Below are 15,130 nucleotides of genomic sequence, written 5' to 3'. Positions count from 1 at the left end.
GCCTGCTGCCTGAGGGGAGGCGCTGGTGTGTGTGCCTGCTGCCTGAGGGGAGGCGCTGGTGTGTGTGCCTGCTGCCTGAGGGAGGCGCTGGGTGTGTGTGCCTGCTGCCTGAGGGGAGGCGCTGGTGTGTGTGCCTGCTGCCTGAGGGGAGGCGCTGGTGTGTGTGCCTGCTGCCTGAGGGGAGGCGCTGGTGTGTGTGCCTGCTGCCTGAGGGGAGGCGCTGGTGTGTGTGCCTGCTGCCTGAGGGGTGGCGCTGGTGTGTGTGCCTGCTGCCTGAGGGGAGGCGCTGGTGTGTGTGCCTGCTGCCTGAGGGGAGGCGCTGGTGTGTGTGCCTGCTGCCTGAGGGGAGGCGCTGGTGTGTGTGCCTGCTGCCTGAGGGGAGGCGCTGGTGTGTGTGCCTGCTGCCTGAGGGGAGGCGCTGGGTGTGTGTGCCTGCTGCCTGAGGGGAGGCGCTGGTGTGTGTGCCTGCTGCCTGAGGGGAGGCGCTGGTGTGTGTGCCTGCTGCCTGAGGGGAGGCGCTGGTGGCTGGTGTGTGTGCCTGCTGCCTGAGGGGAGGCGCTGGTGGCTGGTGTGTGTGCCTGCTGCCTGAGGGGAGGCGCTGGTGGCTGGTGTGTGTGCCTGCTGCCTGAGGGGAGGCGCTGGTGGCTGGTGTGTGTGCCTGCTGCCTGAGGGGAGGCGCTGGTGGCTGGTGTGTGTGCCTGCTGCCTGAGGGGAGGCGCTGGTGGCTGGTGTGTGTGCCTGCTGCCTGAGGGGAGGCGCTGGTGGCTGGTGTGTGTGCCTGCTGCCTGAGGGGAGGCGCTGGTGGCTGGTGTGTGTGCCTGCTGCCTGAGGGGAGGCGCTGGTGGCTGGTGTGTGTGCCTGCTGCCTGAGGGGAGGCGCTGGTGGCTGGTGTGTGTGCCTGCTGCCTGAGGGGAGGCGCTGGTGGCTGGTGTGTGTGCCTGCTGCCTGAGGGGAGGCGCTGGTGGCTGGTGTGTGTGCCTGCTGCCTGAGGGGAGGCGCTGGTGGCTGGTGTGTGTGCCTGCTGCCTGAGGGGAGGCGCTGGTGGCTGGTGTGTGTGCCTGCTGCCTGAGGGGAGGCGCTGGTGGCTGGTGTGCCTGCTGCCTGAGGGGAGGCGCTGGTGTGTGTGCCTGCTGCCTGAGGGGAGGCGCTGGTGGCTGGTGTGTGTGCCTGCTGCCTGAGGGGAGGCGCTGGTGGCTGGTGTGCCTGCTGCCTGAGGGGAGGCGCTGGTGTGTGTGCCTGCTGCCTGAGGGGAGGCGCTGGTGGCTGGTGTGTGTGCCTGCTGCCTGAGGGGGAGGCGCTGGTGTGGGGAGGCGCTGGTGTGTGTGCCTGCTGCCTGAGGGGAGGCGCTGGTGGCTGGTGTGCCTGCTGCCTGAGGGGAGGCGCTGGTGTGTGTGCCTGCTGCCTGAGGGAGGCGCTGGTGGCTGGTGTGTGTGCCTGCTGCCTGAGGGGAGGCGCTGGTGGCTGGTGTGTGTGCCTGCTGCCTGAGGGGAGGCGCTGGTGTGGGAGGCGCTGGTGTGTGTGCCTGCTGCCTGAGGGGAGGCGCTGGTGTGTGTGTGCCTGCTGTCTGAGGGGAGGCGCTGGTGTGTGTGTGCCTGCTGTCTGAGGGGAGGCGCTGGTGTGTGTGCCTGCTGTCTGAGGGGAGGCGCTGGTGTGTCGACGTGGACAGATGTCAACATACTGTAAGCAAAAGTTTAACATGGAAATAATCGACATGCATTTTTTGGTGTCTATGTCGACATCGTTGACCTGTACCCTCACATTTCTCGCTTCCCTCATTAACATCCCCATTTATAGTCCACATGGATGGAGTTCCTGTGTGTGTGTGTGTCTAATACAACATGTTACATGGACACCACTCTGCTTTTCAGATGTCCAGTGTCCGATACGTCCGACCTGTGGGCAGCCGATCGTGCCGCAAGAAAACAATAAAGAAGAAGGCGACACAGCGGCAGGAGTGGGATGTGAGTATACCTGTGATTAGGAATGTACAGCCAGAGCTGAGAGTCCAGGGGATAACGTGGGCCTGGTATCTGCAGGGCTGGCATAAGGTCTGTGGGGATCCTGGATAACCAACTTGTGGGGAGCCATATCCCCCTGACAGCTCTGAGGGGGCTATGGGACGGGGCCACACATATGGGGGCCCCGGGGATGACCGCACTTACTTGCAAACATCAATTGGGTGGTACTCGGATACGTAAGAATGTAGCATATCCGTGGGAAGCAGAACCTCGTAAGTATGGTGCCGCACGGCCCCCTGAGTGTGTGGCCTTATCTCTATGGAGTCGCTGGTCCCCACCAGCTAATAGACTACTACACACTGTCTTAGCCCAGAATGCAGATGCCAGTAACGTGTGTTCTGTAGGTGTGTGATCACTTGGGAAATGCGCTTCATTATCCATTGTAAATCTAAGAAAATTGTCTAATGAGGAATTAAAGGATCTCATCTGCTGAGTTCTGTCTGACTCCTGTGTTGTTGTCTTTCAGAGTTCAGTCCAAGACCTCACTGTTCACCGCGCAACCCCGCAGGAGCTGGTGAGTGGCCGGATTCAGGGTGGACTTAGCTCCTACGCTGTCGGCCTGATTCTCGTCTGCTTGTTAATTGAGTGAATTTAGTCCTGGGACCGAGGTCGCTGGCCTGCGCATGCGTATAGGCAAAAATACACATGTGTAGACCCGCTGTGCCAACCCCTTCGATGAGTATCACGCTTGCCGATGTGTCTGTATGGAGTGGGCGGGCAGAGGAATGTCTCATGGAACACCCACCGTGCCCAGAAAAATGGTGGGTGGGCACAGAAAACGGCTGGGCGTTACCATGAGAGGTAGGTGTGTCGAAGCCTGCCCACCACGCTGCAGACCAGGTGCTAGCTGCGCCCAACGCACTAATCAATTTTCAATTGGGCTCCACCTGGATGGCAAAGTATGGGAAAAGTCCCAATTTTTTTTTTTTAAACCCCCCCCTCCTGGTATCAACCTATGACCAAATGTCTGCTCTCCGCCCGCTATACCCCATGCTGTGACCCCTAGGGGTTAATGAAGAAGGTTTCATGTTAATTGTTTGTTTCCAGGAACATCGACATGAAATCCACAAGTCTAAAAATCAGTATCAGGCTCAGCTGGATCTTCAGAGGAAAGAACTAAAGAAGTCGCTGAGAAAGCAACATGGCAGCTCCTCGGACCCCTGGGAGGAGAAACGCATGGCCTTAATGATGGAGGTAATGGTAGACCATGGGCATCGTGTGAGGCAAGCAGCAGTGAGCTGGGGAACCCCATAAGGGACCGGCTGTGACCAGACCATTCTATATGTACCCTACATAATAGAAGCCTCTCTTATGGGACTGTTGGGGGGTGGGTGTAATCACCGCGACAACATTTTACTCTTTTATTTATAAGAATCAGTGAAACGTCTGTCTGTTATTATGGAGGCTCTATCTGCACAACTGTGACAGCGGCCAAAGGAATCCATTGTACCAACATTGATTGTAAGCTCCATGGGTGCACTGTGATATGTCCATGTAGCATACATGATCTAACTTAGCCACTTGGCATGGAATAGTAATCTGTCCTGGACATGTTATGGACACGCGTCGGCACATGTTACAGTGTGTGTTTCCTGTGACAGATCCTCTCGGACCAGTACCAGATGAAAGATGTCCTGGAGCGCTCGGACCGGACCATGGCTGTGGTGAAGGATCTGTTTGGAGACGCCCCCCGCAGGCGCACAGGTAGTACTGGCAGCCTGGGTTATTGGTGCCATTGGAAGGCAGGGCATTCTGGGACATATGTTACAGCTGGTTACTGCTGCAGGATGTGATCCCACGTGTCCGTAGTGTGGCCTGTGCTGTGAGCAGTGACTGGGGCCATAGCCTTTTACAGGAGGATCTCTAACAGACCAGGCGGCGTTTACCAGTTCGCTAGGCTGTGAACAGGTCTGAATCGGGCCTATGTTCTAGGCACTGTACATCCACCTCTCTGTGATTCCTGTGTATTTGAACGTTGTGCCTGACGCTGGCACCTTGTCCATTACTGTCCGTATACCACTGCATGTCGCTGACCTGTCGCTGCATCTCTAGGTTTCCCCAGCGTCACCATGGCTCCGTCCTGTGACCTGGATACATCTTGTGGGGTTATAGTTCAGAGAAAGGACCGTCCCACCCAGCTGTCCATCCTCAGCGAGAGCGTCATGGACCCGCAGGTAACCGGAGCACTGATGTTGGCGATGGGTATATTGGCAGAACGTGTGTGAGGTGTAATAGCGGATGGTGTTGTGCTGGGGTAGCTGGGGACTCCCACATGTACACCCGGTGTAATGGGAAGTCTCCTCTGATTCTGTAGGCTCTGAATGAAGTGGAGGGGACTCTGTCTGAGAGCAGCTCTGATGAGCAGGAGGGATCTGCCAGCTTCCAGCCTGGTCTTTGCACAGACAGGTGAGTGACTTTATGGGTATTGATGTAGTTGTAAGCTCCGAGTATGGGTAACACCTACTTCAAATGTATACATGGCAGTGTGAGAATAAAACTGCCCATCATGTGCGGTGGGCTACATGCAGAAGTAGCCAGTAACTGAGCACCTGGGTAACACGATGCTGCACTGCAGGGGGGCAGATGTAACGTGCAGAGAGTTAGGTGTGGGAGGGGCATGTCCTAGCTCAGAGCTACATTGCAGTGTGAGAATAAAGCTGCCCAGCATGTGTGGGCTACATGCAGAAGCATCTGGTATTTACCCTGCATGCAAATATAATACATGTATTTGCCTTCCCTGCACATCATGGGGCAGATGTAAAGTTACAGCTTGTATTGCTTTGTGTCAGACTCTGAGCTGGGAACAATGTGTTTGTTATCTGGGGCCAGCTCACCCGGGGGGTCCACAAACTCTTTGCACCTTGGTGATTGGCCCGCTCACACCGGGGACTTACTTGCTGTTTTGCTTCTACTTCCAGGGTTTATCAGATATTAAATAAGGAGAGTTTGCATCACGTTCCTCGGCATCCATCCAACTCCTTTCTAACACCGAAAGGCACAGGGCACCCTCCAAGCGGCCAGATAGGTAAGCCCATGTAAGGGGCCGTAGAGATCTCTGCTCCTCTATGACATACACGCACCACAGGCAGCTGGACCAATAAGGCACAGGGCACCCTCCAAGCAGCCAGATAGGTAAGCCCATGTAAGAGATCTCTGCTCCTCTGACATACACGCACCACAGGCAGCTGGACCAATAAGGCACAGGGCACCCTCCAAGTGGCCAGATAGGTAAGCCCATGTAAGAGATCTCTGCTCCTCTATGACATACACGCACCACAGGCAGCTGGACCAATAAGGCACAGGGCACCCTCAAGCAGCCAGATAGGTAAGCCCATGTAAGAGATCTCTGCTCCTCTGACATACACGCACCACAGGCAGCTGGACCAATAAGGCGCAGGGCACCCTCCAAGTGGCCAGATAGGTAAGCCCATGTAAGAGATCTCTGCTCCTCTGACATACACGCACCACAGGCAGCTGGACCAATAAGGCACAGGGCACCCTCCAAGTGGCCAGATAGGTAAGCCCATGTAAGAGATCTCTGCTCCTCTATGACATACACGCACCACAGGCAGCTGGACCAATAAGGCGCAGGGCACCCTCCAAGCGGCCAGATAGGTAAGCCCATGTAAGAGATCTCTGCTCCTCTATGACATACACGCACCACAGGCAGCTGGACCAATAAGGCACAGGGCACCCTCCAAGCGGCCAGATAGGTAAGCCCATGTAAGAGATCTCTGCTCCTCTATGACATACACGCACCACAGGCAGCTGGACCAATAAGGCACAGGGCACCCTCCAAGCAGCCAGATAGGTAAGCCCATGTAAGAGATCTCTGCTCCTCTGACATACACGCACCACAGGCAGCTGGACCAATAAGGCGCAGGGCACCCTCCAAGTGGCCAGATAGGTAAGCCCATGTAAGAGATCTCTGCTCCTCTGACATACACGCACCACAGGCAGCTGGACCAATAAGGCGCAGGGCACCCTCCAAGTGGCCAGATAGGTAAGCCCATGTAAGAGATCTCTGCTCCTCTATGACATACACGCACCACAGGCAGCTGGACCAATAAGGCACAGGGCACCCTCCAAGCGGCCAGATAGGTAAGCCCATGTAAGAGATCTCTGCTCCTCTATGACATACACATGCCACAGGCAGCTGGCAATAAGGCACAGGGCACCCTCCAAGCGGCCAGATAGGTAAGCCCATGTAAGAGATCTCTGCTCCTCTGACATACACACACCACAGGCAGCTGGCAATAAGGCACAGGGCACCCTCCAAGCGGCCATATAGGTAAGCCCATGTAAGAGATCTCTGCTCCTCTATGACACACACGCACCACAGGCAGCTGGACCAATAAGGCGCAGGGCACCCTCCAAGCGGCCAGATAGGTAAGCCCATGTAAGGGGGCGTAGAGATCTCTGCTCCTCTATGACATACACGCACCACAGGCAGCTGGCAATAAGGCGCAGGGCACCCTCCAAGCGGCCAGATAGGTAAGCCCATGTAAGAGCTCTCTGCTCCTCTATGACATACACACACCACAGGCCGCTGGACCAATAAGGCGCAGGGCACCCTCCAAGCGGCCAGATAGGTAAGCCCATGTAAGAGCTCTCTGCTCCTCTATGACATACACACACCACAGGCCGCTGGACTAATAAGGGACAGTCCACCCTCCAAGCGGCCAGATAGGTAAGCCCATGTAAGAGATTTCTGCTCCTCTATGACATACACGCACCACAGGCAGCTGGACCAATAAGGGACAGGCGTTACTTGATAGGCTGCTTTCTCCTTAATAATGGCTCTGCTACAGAGTAATGGTGTCGGCTATGTACCTTGATAATGAAGCTGTCTCCTGTACCCTCCTATAGACAGTTGTGTCGTCTCCTTTCTGTCTGTGATGTTTACTGATGGAAGGCGTTCTGTTCTGTGTCTGCTTTTATTATATCGCACATCCCAGAGCTCCCATCGCACCGTTCTTATATCAGTCTTCTTTCTCCAGCATTGAACGCCACCGAAGCTGTGACCAAGATGAAAACTCGCCTTACAGGGGAGGAACATGTGCAGCCAGATGGACAGATTGCCCGGGTCCTAAACCCCCTGCCCAGACACCTCAGTAAGCTCAAAACTAGAGGTTAGAGGGGCGCAGAACCCCATGTAATAATAAGATGTGCATAGGGAGTACTCCGACCAGTGACCATTCAGGGGCTGAAAACGGGAGCGCGCACCCGGCGATTTATCGCTGATGCACACTCCACTCGCTGGCAATATGGTCGCTCAGCGACCATATTGCCAGCGATAAGTGTCCCGTGTGTACACAGCTTTAGGTGGAGTATTCCCAACTAATGGTCAGAGCGGTGCTGATCCCAATGCATCAGAGTACGGTGTACAAGGAGTATTCCCAACTAATGATCAGAGCGGTGCTGATCCCGATGCATCAGAGTACAGTGTACAAGGGGAGTACTCCCAACTAATGATCAGAGCGGTGCTGATCCCAATGCATCAGAGTATGGTGTACTCCCAACTAAAAGTCATATGGGATATGGGTCTGAGTCTTCGCGGCCGATTCCGGTTCACTCGGAGTGGACCGAATTCGGACCGTGCCCCAATTGTCGGGGGTTTGCACATGAATTTCTCCGTAGGCGCAAACCCAGACTGAACGGCCTCAGCGATTTACAAAGTTGCCGGGTTGTTTGCAGCGGGGAGGGGGACTGAGGGTGGGATAGGGGCAGTGGTGGTGCAGGGAGATTGGGACGCCTCCCCCGGGATTGTGGGGGGCTGACTTCACGTGACGTCCGCTGCCCTCTCAGTCTTGTCCTGCTGGCCACAAATATAAGTCGTCTCCACTGACATATTTGTGAAGGCGGGGAAATCAGTCATTGGTCACCGACCATGGAATGATGTCTCTTGTAGCGGGCACATGCGAGGGTGTTTGTCTTCGTAACGCATCAAGGGGATTCTGGGGGGGGGGGTTGTATTGTTGGTGGGGCAGGCTGTCAGGGACTCGGTAGGCTGCGGGCTTTGTAGTCAACCAGAATCGGGCCCACTGTCCCCATCTTATACCTCCTATAGTAATCTGACCCTCTCCTCCTATTGCAGGAAAGAAGAGCAGATCTCACCAGAGAATGGAGGAGCGCCCTCTGTCTGTGGCCTCCGCCTGCGACCTGACCAGCTGCAACAGCTCCAGCCTCGACCTTTTGACCCAGATCATAAAAGAGGTGGAGGAAGAACTTGAGGCCTATGAGAGGGAGACCGGCCAGGAGGGTGGCATCTGTGCCACAAGCTCAGGGGCTGACTGGCTTCACCTTGTCTCTTGTGAGCTCCCTAAAGCGCTTGGTGGTCTCTCAAAAGGAGGTAAGACTGATTGGGCAGGGGGTACGTGAATGGTGGTGGTGGTGGTGGTGGGGGGGGGGTACGTGAATGGTGGTGGGGGTAACTGCTTTTCCTTACAAGGCCCAAGTTCTCTGTCCTTGCTGCTATAGGACGGGTTGGAGGTGCAAACAGTGTTTTATCTGCATCTCTGACCTATAACCATTTGATTTTCTGGTACTTGTTTCCTAGCACGGCGCCCATCGCATCGTATACCATAACACTAAATAAGGTATGCGATGCGACGCGATGTTGTACAATAATCGCATCGTATGCCATACAATGTGATCGTATATGATTTTTTTTTTTTTATTGTACAAGCACCCTGATTGGTCCTTACAATGTTAAATGGCCCCCCCATAGTCAACGACACCCCAGGATCAACGCCAAGCTGAAGCGTGGTGAGCGCAGCGAACCCTCGAGGGGTGGCGGTACACGTCCTCCGACCTTTTCATACCCCCACTATCCACGTCGGCGTGGAGTTGATTTAAGATAGTGTGATGGTATTACACTATGGGCCTAATTCACACCTGGCTGCAACTTTTGCAGATGGACAAAACCATGCTGCACTGCAGGTGGGGCAGATGTAACAGGTGCAGAGAGAGTTAGATTTTGGTGGGGTGTGTTCAAACTGAAATCTAAATGACAGTGTAAGAATATAGCAGGCAGTATTTACCCTGCACAGAGACCAATTAATCCCCCCCACCAAATTGAACTCTCTCTGCACCTGTTACATCTGCCCAACCTGCAGTGCAGCATGGTTTTGTCCATAGTCAAAAATTGCAGCCTTGCTATCAGGTCTTTGTTTCCTCTGCTTCTAATGCATGAGCCATCGGTAAGCAGCCTCCTGATATAAGAGCAAAGGTTGTTGGACCCAGCAACACCTAGATCCCAATAGCTGTGTTCTGATCCAGGAGATCCTCCTGCTGCACAGATAAGCTGCGGGGAACCCTCGGGAGGGGCCGCATCATATCTGTTACATGAACAGTGCCTTGCCTCTCCTCTGTAATACCTGCCCACCCTACCATGCCGCTGTGAGTCCTGCTGGCAGTGTCTCCTGTGGTATGTGATGTGAGCGGGTCCTGCGCACAGGTGGTGGCTGGAGGATATACATTCCCCAGTGTGTGGTCAGCCTGAGGAGCAGAATGATGTAGTCAGTAGGACAGAGCGATCTCACAGCATTGATGTATTACAGGGGATATATATCGGGCAGGACTGTCACACGAGAGCCCGACCTTATGTGACCAGTCTGCCGTGTGATTCTTCTGCAGAGTTACCACCAGATGCGCCAGGAGGCTGCGGAGCGACGGCAGCTGAAGGAGGAGCTTCAGGAGCAGCGGCTGCTGATAGACGCATTAACCGCTGAGATCATCTCCATGAAGGAAGGCGGCTCCATCTCTCCGGTAATACCCTGCGGCGGGATCCAGCATGGGAACGATCCCTGCGGACATCTGGAAGTTATTATTACAGGCTAAATATTCTCTTATAACCGCTGTATATGTGCAAGCTACAGATGTGTCCTCATACACCCGGCCTCTGTACAACCTGAGGTGTTGCATCTTATGTACAGACCTCCCTCGCGGTGCACTAGGGGCGCCGGCTGCGACTATAACAGGCAAGTGATGCATGACGGCAGGAGAACTAGCCGCAGCTTCTGCATTGTTGCACAGAGTATACAGATTCCGTCCAGGACCTGCTGCACTGAGAGGGGCACAGTGTATGAAAACACATCTGTAATGTCAACATTACACTACATACGTGTTTGTGTGGTGATATGTTGTTAGACTCTACTGAACATGTCTCTATTTTTATCATGTGACAGCCCGTGTCTGAGCACACGCCGTCCCTCGCAGGTGACACTGGAAAGAGTCTTCCCCTGGCTGAGCAGGAACAGGTGACAGCGCTGAGTGGGACGCTGTCCGCCCAGGTGCTGAGCTTCATGACTGAGCTTGGTAAGCGCGTAGTAATATAATAACATTGGGCGCAGTAGCGGTCTGCCTTCCATCCGGCATGGACCTAGCGGTGCCATATGTGGTAATAGGAGGTTCTCTGACTTATATCTGTACCCCCCCCCCCCCCCCCCCCGGCTGACTCCTTGTACTAGGAGACCCCGTTATAACGTGGCCTAATCTATCACCATCCAGGAAACCATTAGCCCTGCACACGATCCCTTTATCCGTATGTAACGGGGGTATAGTGTCTAACGCAATGATATTGTTGCTGATACAGTCCTATTCCGCCATATTGGGGTAAATGTAAAAGGGTCTGAGGCGCTTCATTATTGGAGTCTAAAGGTGCCCACACATGGTAAGACTTAGTAAATGGTATGGCCATGTCTCACAGGAACGACCAAATGTACCGGGTGTGGGCGTGATGATCCCTTCAGCTGGTGGAAAGAGGAACGACCCATCGCGCAGGATTACGGACACATTGTTCCATGTGTAGGCGTGTTGAACGATGTGGCTATGTCCTGGCACCGGCATCCCCCCCCCCCCCCCCTCACCGCACGCACCCCGCCACTGGCGTACACTGAAAAAGGCTGGCGGCAGGCAGGGGATTTCAAATTAATAAGCAGACGCCCTTTTCATTTGTAATCTCTTGCACCCACCGGGCTCTTTCTGTGTCAGCGGTGTGGAGTGCGGTTGCGTGGCGTGGTAGTGCGGCGGAGGGGCAGACCCCGCACACGCCTGATCATGGCCGTACTGAATGATTGCGTTACCCTCAGTCGTTCTGTGTGTGGCCATGATCAGGGCGTTTTCTGGATTAGCTCAGATATCTGTTGGTGTGTGGGAACCTTAAGGGGTAAATGAAGAGGTGATGTTTCTCATAGCAACCGGTAAGATTCTTTCTATCCTTTCTCTATTGCATCCTAGATAATGATAGAATCTGGTCAGTTGCTATGGGCAACATCACTTTTAGAAGCTTTAGTAAATCTACCCCCGAGACTGAAATAAATGTCAGACTTAATCTTCTGGTAACTGCTTCTGATTTGCAGGCAGAGGAAATGTTCTCATGGAAACTCTATGGTTTCACAGGTTTGCAGGATGCAGAGGAATATCAGGCTGGCTCTCAGGCGACCCCTGGTGTTTGTCCTGCAACTACTGCAGAGATGAAAACCAAACTACAAGCCAGGAAAGAGTGTTCCAGCTACAGCTTCCAGCCCGCAGTCATGTTATCGCCACCCAGGCAGGCATCTCAGCATGATTCCCGTCATCGGTCATCCTGTAAGTGTCAGAGTTCCTGTACAGAGGAGCCGCCAGTGTCATGACACCCCCTCTGTATGCCCCTGCTGCTGTGACATCACTCCTGTGCGCTGTGTGAATACACCTGGTCTGTATGCCCCTGCTGCTGTGACATCACTCCTGTGCGCTGTGTGAATACACCTGGTCTGTATGCCCCTGCTGCTGTGACATCACTCCTGTGCACAGTGTTATTACACCCCCTCTGTATGCCCCTGCTGCTGTGACTTCCATCACTTCTGTGCATGGGGTTATTACACCCGGTCTATATGCCCCTGCTGCTGTGACTTCCATCACTCCTGTGCGCGGTGTGATTACACCCGGTCTGTATGCCCCTGCTGCTGTGACTTCCATCACTCCTGTGCACGGTGTTATTACACCTGGTCTAAATGCCCCTGCTGCTGTGACTTCCATCACTCCTGTGCACAGTGTTATTACACCCGGTCTGTATGCCCCTGCTGCTGTGACTACCATCACTCCTGTGCACGGTGTTAGTACGCCCGGTCTGTATGCCCCTGCTGCTGTGACTACCATCACTCCTGTGCACGGTGTTAGTACACCCGGTCTGTATGCCCCTGCTGCTGTGACTTCCATCACTCCTGTGCACGGTGTTAGTACACCCAGTCTGTATGCCCCTGCTGCTGTGACTTCCATCACTCCTGTGCACTGTGTTATTATACCCGGTCTGTATGCCCCTGCTGCTGTGACTTCCATCACTCCTGTGCACAGTGTTAGTACGCCCGGTCTGTATGCCCCTGCTGCTGTGACTACCATCACTCCTGTGCATGGTGTTATTACGCCCGGTCTGTAGGCCCCTGCTGCTGTGACTTCCATCACTCCTGTGCGCGGTGTTATTACACCCGGTCTGTATGCCCCTGCTGCTGTGACTTCCATCACTCCTGTGCACAGTGTTATTACACCTGGTCTGTATGCCCCTGCTGCTGTGACTTCCATCACTCCTGTGCGCTGTGTCATTACACCCACTCTGTATGCCCCTGCTGCTGTGACTTCCATCACTCCTGTGCACGGTGTTAGTACACCCGGTCTGTAGGCCCCTGCTGCTGTGACTTCCAACACTCCTGTGCGCTGTGTTAGTACATATGCTTTATACTGCATGATGGTACGCGAGAAGACTATTCTCTGCACACACATGGTGGACAGTATATTATATGGTGGAAAGCTAGAGCTTGCTAGTCTCATAGGTAACAGAACTGTTTTGTATAGCCTGCAGATTGATGGATCTGTGCATGCACAATAATAACTGACATGCTATGCTTTAGTATTTGTACTTCTTGCCTTCAGAATATACATTGGGTAGTGTCCTGGAGATTGGCTATCACTACAAAGGGCATTTACCAGCCTCCTCTTACACCAATCTATGTCCGGCATTTATTATATTTTCCTCTCTTACCACAGTGGCTATGGGCAACCATGAAGCAGGTCCTTCACCACCCACCAACACAATGGTTCTCACTGCCAAACCTAAAGACTGCCCGGCCATCGCCGCACAGAGGTGGAAATATCAGCGTGACCCTCCGAATTCAGCGTGTCCCAATGTGCCCCAGCCTCACCACCCTTCATTCAGGGTCCCTCAGCCACATGACTCTCACAGTGACCTGCAGGACTTGGACTCAGAAGACGATGCCAGCAGCTACCTGCCTGATAACATCGTGGCCCGGTTGGCTGAGCTGACCACGCAGAACAACCTGTTAAAGTCTAAGCTGGCCCAGTTCAATATCGATAGTCCTTTGAACCCCGATGCCAAAGTAAGTACTGGCGTGCTGCAGCAAAGGTGAAACAGTGACACCTAGTGGATGAATGAAGGTATTGCTTATCTCAGAGGATCCAGTTGTTCAGCATCCCCTTAATGTTCCTACTCTATGTTGTAACCGTTACAGCACGTTTTAAATGAGATTACATAGGTGCTGAGAAGAGTTTTATTCTTGTGCGCCCCTCCCCCCCCCCCCTCCTTTGCATAAAGGCTCAGTGCATGAAACCTTTACCCAGCAGACACTGCTCAGAAAAATGCTTCAAAATCTGTAACTCTTTGTAAGCGGCCAAAATATATCCGTTACTGCAGCGAAATATGGTTTATAGGGTTTTTTTTTTTGTCCAATGTCTTCCTGTCTTTGCATATTGTGCCTTTACAACATTACCACCATATTGTGAGAAATAACTGCCCCTGCTTCTACAGCAGAGCACGGCGCCTGTGCAGAGCCCGATGACTGCAGAAATGAGGATTGCAGAACTGAACCGGCAGAGCGCGGAGGCCCGAGAGAAGCTCATTCACCTCATCGAGCAGCAGAAGCGGACTGTGGTTGTCTCTCCAGCAATCTCGCCCATCACTCCGCAACGTGAGGATGCAGGTACTGTGCCAGGAGCTTAGCGCCAGCTTCCCTTACCATTGGGTAACCGCCTTGTCTAGGAGGCCCCGATGCTACTGTTATATTGTGTGTGTGCCGTCTGACATTCCCAGCCACTGACCGCTCCTGCATTTCCAGGGCTGAGAGAGCGCAGAGCAGATTCTGTGATCCCCATCGCTCGTCTGTCCGATTCCTCCATCGGAGAAACCCCGTCTCCGGCCAGCAGGGACAGCGGAAACAGGTAAAACCTGACAAAGGAATAATTGTGTATAGAACATGATAAAAAGGAATATTTTAGTCAAGTGACAGACGGGTTGTATTTTTTTTTCTACTTTTTGGGCTTTTTTTCAGGTGAATCAGGTGGGTTCTAGTTTATAGAGGAAATGGGTTCTAGACTCAGAAGTGGGACTCATTGCTACCAGTTACTGGATTTACTCCTATTGCTACAATCTATTAGACATAGCATTGTGCTGTGCCCTGGGCTGCAGAGCTAACGCTCCTTTTTCTGTTTCTGTAGATCAAATGCATCCCACAGATCCAGCTCCTCCAGGGGAGGGAGGGCAGCGGCAGATGGGCACCAGGTAAAGGTATGACACGTCGCCCATTAACCGGATTCCCGCACAATCCTGTAGTGTAAATATAATATGGGTACACCTTAAACATGCCGAGTTAGCCCACATGAGCACTGGTGCCGTCGTTCCTCTCTCTACATTCTTATGCATCTTAGGACATTTACTGTTGAACTACAAGTACCAGCTCTGCTAACTGATCTCTCTGGCAGGTTGGCAAGGAGAAGGAGGAAGGCTGGTTTGCGCTGTCCGCGCACGTTTCCTGACTCGTCTCTCCGGTGTTCTGCGCTCAGTGAGAATGATCATGTCTTATCTATATGTCCGTGCATATGTTTGTTATGAGATTTGTAATAAATTATTTTAATGAATTATTGATCACTTGTATATTAGAGGTATCGGCCTCTCCTGGCAGAAGGATCTTTCCTTCAGTTGTGTGGAACAATGGGGGAGCTGGTCTTGCTGTAGAATGGTGGGTTGTCTGGGAGAACTGCTGTTCTCTCGGCTGAACAGCTAGGTGGCGCAATATTGGGGGGGGGGGGGGCACACGTGGGATCCCCTGGCAGTTATAGGGGTG

At 53.6% G+C, this 15,130-nt stretch overlaps 1 protein-coding gene across 1 annotated transcript in view; it reads left to right on the top strand.

The window, feature by feature from the left end:
• SPICE1 (spindle and centriole associated protein 1) overlaps window positions 1-14,924 on the top strand; it is a 22,041-nt gene extending 7,117 nt beyond the window's left edge. The window contains 18 exon segments of the mRNA XM_083171532.1: window positions 1,869-1,961; window positions 2,485-2,532; window positions 3,066-3,212; window positions 3,620-3,722; window positions 4,071-4,192; window positions 4,333-4,424; window positions 4,937-5,043; window positions 7,019-7,132; window positions 8,116-8,273; window positions 8,275-8,370; window positions 9,657-9,788; window positions 10,208-10,337; window positions 11,421-11,609; window positions 13,041-13,390; window positions 13,819-13,990; window positions 14,126-14,228; window positions 14,505-14,568; window positions 14,769-14,924. Of these exon segments, the coding sequence (XP_083027658.1) occupies window positions 1,869-1,961; window positions 2,485-2,532; window positions 3,066-3,212; window positions 3,620-3,722; window positions 4,071-4,192; window positions 4,333-4,424; window positions 4,937-5,043; window positions 7,019-7,132; window positions 8,116-8,273; window positions 8,275-8,370; window positions 9,657-9,788; window positions 10,208-10,337; window positions 11,421-11,609; window positions 13,041-13,390; window positions 13,819-13,990; window positions 14,126-14,228; window positions 14,505-14,568; window positions 14,769-14,822 (2,274 nt within the window). The 3' untranslated portion in view covers window positions 14,823-14,924.
• Window positions 14,925-15,130: the final 206 nt, after the last annotated feature.

This window comes from Crinia signifera, chromosome 2, assembly GCF_055691185.1.
Source record: "Crinia signifera chromosome 2, ASM5569118v1, whole genome shotgun sequence".
NCBI lineage: Eukaryota > Metazoa > Chordata > Amphibia > Anura > Myobatrachidae > Crinia > Crinia signifera.
Note: the sequence above shows the minus strand (reverse complement) of the source record. Positions and strands in the feature narration are given on the sequence as shown.